The sequence below is a fragment of the Brienomyrus brachyistius genome, chromosome 1 (genome assembly GCF_023856365.1).
Source record: "Brienomyrus brachyistius isolate T26 chromosome 1, BBRACH_0.4, whole genome shotgun sequence".
NCBI lineage: Eukaryota > Metazoa > Chordata > Actinopteri > Osteoglossiformes > Mormyridae > Brienomyrus > Brienomyrus brachyistius.
Genome location: NC_064533.1, coordinates 17,801,151 through 17,811,243, shown reverse-complemented (window position 1 = coordinate 17,811,243; position 10,093 = coordinate 17,801,151). Strand labels below are relative to the sequence as shown.

The 10,093-nt window shown below is 46.0% G+C and overlaps 1 protein-coding gene across 2 annotated transcripts; it reads right to left on the bottom strand.

The window, feature by feature from the left end:
* Positions 1 to 90: 90 nt before the first annotated feature.
* pdcd6 (programmed cell death 6) lies at positions 91 to 7,519 on the bottom strand. 2 transcript variants are annotated; one of them, XM_049009699.1, is made up of 6 exons: positions 7,306 to 7,519; positions 5,339 to 5,400; positions 2,817 to 2,861; positions 2,259 to 2,438; positions 1,917 to 2,026; positions 91 to 733 (listed from the first exon to the last, which is right to left on the bottom strand). In XM_049009699.1, the coding sequence occupies exons 1-6, from the start codon at positions 7,488 to 7,490 to the stop codon at positions 635 to 637; spliced, it is 681 nt and encodes a 226-aa protein (XP_048865656.1). In that variant the 5' UTR covers positions 7,491 to 7,519; the 3' UTR covers positions 91 to 634. The 2 variants fall into 2 exon arrangements, with proteins under 2 accessions (XP_048865656.1, XP_048865665.1); XM_049009708.1 differs by having other exon boundaries at positions 2,280 to 2,438; positions 7,306 to 7,516.
* Between the last annotated feature and the right edge of the window lie 2,574 nt (positions 7,520 to 10,093).

Sequence of the window (10,093 nt, the reverse complement as noted above, 5' to 3'; positions counted from 1 at the left end):
GGTACAGACACAAAGGATGACGGCGGCATCCTCAGCATCGTGTGACAGTACACACCATCTCCTGCAGTAATAAAAGACATCCCCACCATGTCCAAATACATCATCTTTAATAAAAAAATGTTTTAGCAGTATATACTTTAAGGCACCATGCACAAACTTATTAAGCTACACAAAGCATGTTTTCTTCTGCCCCCCTGTGATTTATTAGCGTTACCTGCAGGCCGGAGTGTGTCCTTCCCCAAATATGGCACAAACACACGTCCATGGACCCCAAAGGGGGCTTGCCAGTCACCCCCAACTGCCCTCACAGTGCGTTTTGTAAACATTATATTAGCAAAACTGATACTGATAGAGAATAGCGCTTCATGCGAGAACATAAATTTGAGCCCCTAGCATGCATACCCCCCCAAACGCATTTACATATCTAAGTGCATATCAGCACAGATATGGCGGATTTACTGTAGTGATTCCTTTAAGAAACCACATCTTTGAACCACTAGAAAGGCTGATCCCCTAGGGTCCCAAACCACAGTCCCCCTTTGGTCAATAACTTTGAAAGTGGATGATGAGTACGCTGGTCTCAGCTTTGGCACGCTTGTTGTGTCCAGGTGCGCCCAAGTGCAACTTCCTCACACTATACGACGTTGAACACCATGGTGAGGTACTGTTCATATGAGACCTGGATCCAGCCGTCCTGGTCCGTGTCATAGCGCCGGAACACATCCGTCAGCCTCTGTGTACATGACACATGCAACTGAGATCAACACAGGTAGAATGGTCTGTCTACTGCACACACATGTGACAGACATGTGGTCTGTTACATGCACCCACATACAGGCACAGAGCAGACCTGGTTCAAAAGGGAATTTCTTCCTGAGGGATCTAATACACTATATGGACAAAAGGGATGCCTGGCCATTACATTAACAGGAATTTTATGACATCCCATTCTTAATCCATAGGCATCAATATGGAGTTGGTCCCCCCTTTACAGCTATAACAGCTGCCACTCTTCTGGGAAGGATGGGTCTCAATGAAAAACCTGAATTCAGTATCCATATAATCCATATAACATATCTGAGATTATTATGAAAAGAACCAGAATGTAATTAACATACACTGATCGGCCATAACATAAAAATCATCTGAGTAAGTCCCCTTTGTGGTGCCACAACCCTCTTAGAGGCTTGGACTTCACAAGGTACAGGTGTCCTGTGGTATCTGGCACCAAGACATTAGTAGCAGGTCCTAGCAGATCCTATGAAGTCCTGCTGGTTGCGAGTAGGTGCTTCCATTGATTGTCCAGCACATCACACAGATGCTCAATTGGATTAAGATCTAAGAAATCTGGAGGTGAAGTTTTTGAACTCTTTTTCATGTTCCTCAAATCATTCCTGAATAACTTTTGCAGAGTGACAGAGCACATTATCCTGTTGAAAGAGGCCACGCCATAAGAGAATACTGCTAGCATGAAAGGGTATTCTTGCTCTGCAACAATATTCAGGTAGGTGTGTAGGAAAGGCTGTTAAGTGTGCCGTTTGTTAGTCTTGCAGCGTTTTGACCAGGCAGTATTTCGGCCATCACACAGGACCCCACATTGTTTTTTTTTCCTTTCGGCTGGAGCAGAGTTAAAATGCTGTAGTTCATCCAAAAGTATTACTGGGTATAATAATAATCTTTAACCTTGCATCATCACCTTACATGTTTGGAGAACCCAGGCAATGACGATGCAAGGTGTGAAGTTCAATCACGGTGGAATTTCACACACTTTCAATCACTGGGCTAATTCACCTCCCACAGGCTACTGCAATTATTCCTGTTCCTCATCAGCACCATCAGAGTACATGAGCGTAGGGCCACGGGGGGGCAGAAAGTACCCCTCTGATACCTCCTGGGAGTGTCGTCCTGGTGCTCACCTGTAGTACTATGCAGCACTGAATGAAGTCATCAAAAGCCACCTGTCCCTTTTTCTGCCGGTCAAATTTCTGAATGAGAGTGTTGTAGAACTGTTCAGAGAGGCGATAGCCTAGAAGTGACAGATGTGGACAAGGGTCACATTTTACCAAATTCAACCCCACGGCTTTATTTATTTGGAGCTGAATTAACTTCTGTCACAATATTATTCAGCACTTTACTACACAAGACAACTGCAGAAGTTTTGTAAATGTCATATATATCATATCATATCATATCATATCATATCGGGTCTTCATTGTCAGCCGATTCGATATTCAGTCAGATGATTAGATGATACGTACGGCTTGGGTCAGGCCACTCACCGAAGCCAGTGAGAGCCTGCTTCAGCTCGTTTTTGTCGATGAAGCCCGAGTTGTCTTGGTCATATGTCCGGAAGATGTTCTGCCAGTCAGTGATGTACTTCCAAACTCCCGCAAACTCGTTGAAGTTCACACCACCCTTGTTGTCCCGATCAAACATAGCTACACGTGGGAGATAAAAGAATGCACAGAACCCAGCAGTGTATAATGATGAACAATGCTCAGATGGTTAACAGATTACCATGACTAACAGTCAGATAAAATAAAGGCATGCACAGAAGCCAGCAACATACGGTGAAAAACTGGGTTCACAAGCTTGCCGCCACTAACTGAGCTCATACCTGCCCAGACTTCAGCTGACTTCATACAAGACATAACAGGACATGTACCAAAGTGTGCCACTTGCTGAGTAAAAACATTGCCAAATACATCAGGCATAAAATTCAGAGTACAGTTGAGGCGTATTTATCAGAAAATATACATTTATACAAAATAACACTTCTTTAAAAAAAATAAAAATAAAAAAACATCAATACTTACATATGATTGACCGCACAGTCACAGGGTTAAAAGGTGTCCATGTACCTAAATGATTCAAAACATAATTAGGCACCTTGCTGCAAGTCAAATATCACTTATGGAGGTGGTTCACCCTAGACCAGAAAGCTACAGCTGCAGTAGAGTGTGAAATTTACACATTTCTTCATCTTGGAAGGGACAGGAAAATCACCATGCCGACAGTAACACAAAGATATGAAGAGATGACTTCAGCTAGAGGGGCAGCATTTTCAGCTGCATTTCCTGCAGCAGGTAAACAGGCACACAGATGCATCAACCACTCAGTATCTTATATTCCCCATCAGATCCTTAAGACATCAGAAGGCAGAGTTTTACACCAGCAGATCTGCTGTTACACTATAGTGCAAAAAGTGTGAGTCTTGAATCAAGTCCTTTATGGCTATGAGAAAATCACAAGCAAACAAAAACTTAAGAAAAGTGAGGTCTAGTTGACAGCCAGTGGTGTCATACATGGCCTGTATTTAGTGGCCATTTGCATTAGGTTTTCCTGGTTGTTCACTTCTCCCCATTTTACACTTTTTCTTCCCAACCCAAATGGGCTGAAGTTCTAATCTGCATAAAGTGAAGCAGGTCAGCATGCCATGGACTTGTCAGTAATGTGAGCTGGGCCTCTCCTGCCTCTTTGTGATGCACCCCCTGCTGCTTGGACAGACTGGGATCAGAAGGTCCCCCCCCACCTTCTAATTTTTCACACTTCCTGATTTTGTGTCCCTGGGTCATGTCCCTGAGTTTGCCTCTCGTTAAGGGACATGTTATAGATATGAAACATGGAAACATGCTTACCTGCAACTCATGTATGGAGAAATGTAAGGGCATGTCTTTATTTCATGATGATAACAACAACAACAACAACAATAATAATAATAATAATATAAATAATAATAAAGTTTTAACCAGTGAGCTTCTGGTTACAGACACAGCTGGAAGTCTTGAGTTTGAAAATGAGGAAAAAAATGACCAATGTGGTAATATCACATAAAAAAAGACTGTGATTGATTAAAGAAGCGAAATACATGTCCCTAATTCTTCAACCAGGTTCAACCCCCCTACCCAATATACATACAGACATTTTCCTTCAGACCCAGTGAAATAGGTTGTCTTTTCCAAACCAGCCTCATTTTTATTGCTGGGTGGGATCAGGAAGGGAACAGGAATCCACTGAGTGAGCAGAGCGAGCCAGTTCTCCACCCATTATAAGGTCAGCTAAAACAGTCAGAAGCAATAAGGTCAGTGTCTGCTGGGAGAGGGGTGCGGCTGAGCGCCAGTCAGGGAGTCACACGTGGCGGATCTGCACCCCAGAGCTGGAGGTCTCCCCTACCGGAGTATTAAGAGACAAAAGCCCCTGTGTGCTGCCAGAAGACTGAGCGTGCTCACTACACAGCCCTCAATGGGGGAGTGGTCAGCGAGAGCGGCCGGCACCTCCACAAGCAGACTCTGTGTGCATTCCCCACGCTCACCTACAGCAGGGAACTCAGAGCTGGGCCTGTACCCAGTTAATAAACAGGACGTACAATGGGAAATGCACCCTCTGGCAGGATTTATCCCCCAAGCGTTATGACCTGCTTCTCCTCCCTTGCTTTTGCTGAGCTGTGCTATGAGCTGAGAGCGTTCTGAGCACGACACAGGGTCACTTTAGAATCCACTGTTGTATGAGCCCATCTGTGTGATTACCGCTCCTCCTCTTGTATGTCACAGACTGCTACAAGGAGGAGCTGCACAACAAGCTCACGCTTCCCAGAGACACTGCTAACTTTGTGCGATAAATGCATAGCAATCAATAAATACTACAAGTGTTACAAGAATCCTCCAAATTCTTAATGGATCTTCCAAATGGTCACTGATTCAATTTCAAGGGTTTGAAGGTTACCCACATTCATCTTGATGGGGCGTCCTGGAAACAAAATCCTTACACACAACGTGGCCGAAGATGACAGTTAAGATTTCAGTGGCATTGCGATGTGACCTGCTGAAAGGGCAAGCACCCAGCAGCTGGCTACTGAGGCCAATCCAGTCAAAAGTAAGGGATGTACATGCCCCACACCGTCAAGATCCATCCACATTTCGAGCCTAAAGAACATGCAAGACTTGGCCAGTGTTAACAGTTCCAAACAAAATTCTGCCTCATCCTCCATAGGTTTTAATCATTCTGTCAGGCGATGGGGCTGGAGAACTCCTTCACAGTTGAAACACACCAACAACCTACGTTAAAAATATTTTATCCTTATGAAGGGAGCAGACTGGTCATGTCGGTTTATTATTTATTCCACAGCTGGACAGGACGGGTTAACCGCTTGCAGCACACCAGCCTCACAGAAGAATAGTCTTTCTACCTGCAGTATGACATAATCTGCCAATGGCTGACTCCACTTCAGACCACCCAGCAAACCTAACCCTCAGCAAGTCCCAACCCCAAGCACCACACTTTCAACAGGTGCCACCAAGCCAGATGGAAGAAAATCTGATTTGGGCAGCTGCAAACTCACCGTTGGACAAGGCCTGCTGAAGCTCCGTGTCAGATATTGAACCGCTCCTGTCTTTGTCCACTCTACAAAGGAAATACAAAAAGGAGCTCATATTACATTATCACGGAATCGCAAGCACCCACTGAAATTAATACTGCTGCTACAGACGATATTACTAGTACAACTTAGTATTAGCGCATTCAAAACATCGATAACACACACAAATAAACCCATATTGCACGCATTTAAATCACACACGGCAAGGCAGGGGCGGATTCACAAGTTCATGGGCCCCTAGGCTATACTTTCCATAGGCCTCCTGTCTGCCCCCACTCCCCAAAATGATACGATTAACTATAAAACTATTGGATATTAGTACATCCATCCATCCATTTTCCAAACCGCTTATCCTACTGGGTCGCGGGGGGTCCGGAGCCTATCCCGGAAGCAATGGGCACAAGGCAGGGAACAACCCGGGATGGGGGGCCAGCCCATCACAGGGCACATTCACACATCATTCCCTCACACAGGCACACCTACGGGCAATTTAGTAACTCCAATTAGCCTCAGCATGTTTTTGGACTGTGGGGGGAAACCGGAGTACCCGGAGGAAACCCCACGACGACATGGGGAGAACATGCAAACTCCACACACATGTGACCCAGGCAGAGACTTGAACCTGGGACCCAGAGGTGTGAGGCAACAGTGCTAACCACTGCACCACCATGCTGCCCCCTAATATTAGTACAGTAACCATAAAATAATTTCTACAAAGTGAAAGAGAATGTGATGCTGTATCGAAATGGGAACAATCACATCATAAAAACAACAAACTGACAAGCTTAAAGTTTCACATCAGTCATATGCAGCAATCATACCAGAAAATACACAACGATATAAAACGAGCGCCAAAAAAGACATACATTGAAGGGGTCTCCTCATTCAGTTTTAATCAATTACCAACTCACAAACAAATAAATGACCCATAAAAGGCATTATTTAAAAATATTCATTAAAAAAAAAAAACTAGATGGCCAGGGGCCCCCTGAGTCCTCTAGGCCCCTAGGCTGCAGCCTGTGCAAGTCTATTCATTAATCTGCCCCATCACAGAGGCATGCAGGCAAACAGGTCTGTATCTCACGGGAAGGAGCATTCTTGTCTATTTGAGAAGCACCACCTAAACCTAAATGTCTCACATTACAGCAGACATGACTCCTTAAATTACATTCGGCCACGATGTGTCACAAAACTCACTGGCGGGAAACTCCCTCACCTTAATGCAAAAAATAAAATCAGGGCTCCAGCCACATTCTGGCACGAGCCATGGAAGACGTTAAGATGCCTTAACACTGGTCGCCCACTAAGCGCGAGCGCTCCCGCCGGACCACATAGCAAACTGCAGCGCCGCTCAACCATGACTGAGGCAGACCTCCTTCACACACGGCAGGGTGACGAAACAGCAGTAAATACGGCAGAACAGTAACTATGCCACAAGACTGCAGTGACTCATACATTCCCTTAGTAACCAGGCTGTGATTCACAAACACTCAAAAACCAGGAAAAAGTGCATGGAAACAGTACAATTCACTCCCTCCCAAGCTGCTACCCTGGCTCCAAATGCAGTGTCGAAAGCAGCTAGCAACACCCTCGGACATCCCCAGTAATCAGTACTTAAAAGACTCCTGGTGACTTTTCCAGCTGTCCTGAAAACTCGCCGTGTTCCCTCCGGCGCGTACGCCCGGCCCTTCACTGCATAATGCCTGTCATTCATTAACATGAGGTAGAAGAAGGACGATCTTCTACGTCTCGAAACACGTCCGTAACCCCACGGCGGTGTCAGCCCACATTCCCGTGAACACCGCACTGATTTGCATTGACGGACGACCGCAGCATCATGCGACACCGGGAAGACATTCTGAAGGCTGCCCGTCGGGATTCCGCACACCGGACGGCGTCCGGCCCGAAATGCGGAAGCGGCGCTCCCTCACCTCTGAAATATATTCCACAGGAAGCCTTGGTCCGGTGGAGCGGCGCCGAACTGGGGCGGTCGGTACTGGCCCTGATACGCCATTTTGCGGTCCCGTCCGGGCTGAAATGCGCCACTGTCCGCTGCTGCTCGACGGCGGTGGGCGTTTGCAGGCAGGACGTTCGCGCGGCCACAGCCCTCGCGCATCAGGGGCGGCGCCAGTAAGGAAGCCGGAAGCGGCGCGAGTCGCGGCTGCCGGGTCCTGCTGCGGCACCCTGATTACATGCGCTATGCTTTTCTACCTAAATTAAAGCTTCTAATAAAGAAGTACCGACCCATGCAAGATTTTAAGTAATAAAACATATATCTGATAAAACTATAGACCTTTTTAAACACTGTCAACTGTCATGAGCAACGTAAAAATGCATGGATTCCATGGTTGCCTGGTTGACAGGGACCAAAAAAATGGAATATAATAATAACACCTTATTTATTTTCTCCTTGCCTATTCCATCTTGTTCTCAAGGACATATATGTAGGTGAGAGCAAACTTGGCAGCCACCTGCAGCAGCATCCATGGAGTTGGGGGTTATGGACTTTGCTCAGGGGCTCACAGACATGACTATTCTAACTAGGCCAGGCTTGAACCAGCGACCTTATAATCAAAGACCCAGACGCTAACCATACTGAACCAAACACTGCCCCCTAACTGGTCAGCTGGCTGGAGTGAGATTTTCAATTACAGACAAGTCTGCACACACATGCACACGCATTTACATGTATATAACTGTTTTGTTACCTTGTAAATAGTCTGCAGGGTTTGAAATTACCCCATGGTTTTTGATGTAGCTACTTTTAGGTTTGTAATAGAATATATATTTGCCACCCATATCATTGCTGGTGACTTTAACCACACAAATTTAAAAGCAAATTAAAATCCATTTTGTCACCAGGGGCAGAAATACACTCGATAAAGTTTACTCCAACATCAAGAATGGATTCCGGTCAAAACCACTACCTCACTTGGTTGATCAGACCACTTATCCAAACTCCTAACCCCAGCTTACACTCCCCTGAGGAGAAAAGCTTCAACCACCATAAAAACTGTTGGTCTGACAGAACTTCCTCACAACTGCAGCATTGCTTTGAAATGACAAATTGGAAGATTTTGAAAATCATGACTTGGAGGAGTAAACAACAACTGTACTCTGCTACATAGAAAAACCTTGGGTCACAAAATGCATCAAAATGCCTAAAGAGAGGCATGACAGAGGCTAAAGTGGCCATCGAAAGGCAGATTGAGGATCACTTCACCAACAACAACCTATGGGGGTTGTGTCAGGGCATCCAGCAAATATCTAACTACAAGACCAGCAGCCATACAACTGTCCATGAAGACAGCCACATCCTGACGGTGCAGGAGCATGAGGCGGGTGCTCAGAGCCATAAACGCAGGAAAAGCTGCTGTCCATGATGGTGTCCCAGGAAGGATGCTGAAGGAATGTGCACACCAGTTCTTTGAGGTCTTCACAAAGATCTTCAACCTGTCACTGTCAAAATCCGTCATCCTACCTTGCCTGAAGTCTACCACAATCATTCCACTGCCACAAAAGAATGTCATCAGCAGCCCCACAACTATCGCCCAGTCACACTAACACTGGTTATAATGAAATGTTTCGAGAGTCTGGTCATTAAGCATATCAAAGCCAGCCTCCCACCCACCTTCGACCCATTCCAGTTCACCTACAGAGTGTCTATGTAGGATGCCATTGCCACTGTTCTCCACACTGCACTGACACACCTTGAACACCAGGGGAGCTATGCTTTTCATAGACTACAGCTCTGCTTTCAACACAGTCATTCCAGGCAGACTGGTTACTGAACTCACAGACCTTTCACAATCCATCTCCCACTAGATCAAGGATTTTCTGACTAACCTCCCCCAGAATGTCAGACTAGACTCCCACCTCTCACCCACCATTACACTCAGCACCAGCACTATGCAGGACTTTGTGCTGAGCCCACTTCTCTATGCCCGCAACACTCGCAACTGCACCCCAATCCACTGCACCAACACCATCAAGGTCACAGACGACACAATTGTGGCTGGACTTATCTTAGGAAAATCCAAAGGCTGTCAATGTGTGAACTACCTCACCCTGAACTCCTCAAAAACAAATGAACTAATAAGAGACTTCTGGAAGAATACTGCAGACCCCAACCCACTATACCTCAATGGGGTCCGTGTGGAAAGGATCCCTGTCATCAGGTTTCTGGGTGTGAACATCACTGAAGATCTCTTCTGGACTATAAACACCTTCACAATGGTCAAAAGGCACACCAGCGACTCTACTTCCTAAGGATCTTCAGAAAAAACAACATGCGCAAGGAGGTGCTGGTGTCCTACTACCTCTGCGCCATCGAGAGTGTGCTGATGTATTGTATCTCTGTGTCATACGGCAGCTGCACAGCAGCAGACATGAGAGCAATTCAGAGAGTCACCAACACAACCCAGAAGATTGTTGGCTGCCCACTGCCCTCTTTGGAAGACTTACTCAGCCTTTGCTGTCTCAGCAGAGCAGCTGCCTAATATTTAGTTTACATTCACAACATCAAAAACAGTTACAGATGGAGAATATTCAGTAATAGTGACTTTATCTTTCCTGATAATGTGGGTCATCGGATGTCCAAATCCTTCCAGTGCAACTTCTCGACGATGCAGACACCTTTTGGAAAAAGCATGCAGCCCTCGCCATCTTCCTAGGAGATAGGTGGGTGCGAAGAAGGGCAGGGCTGGAGATTGGGGCGCA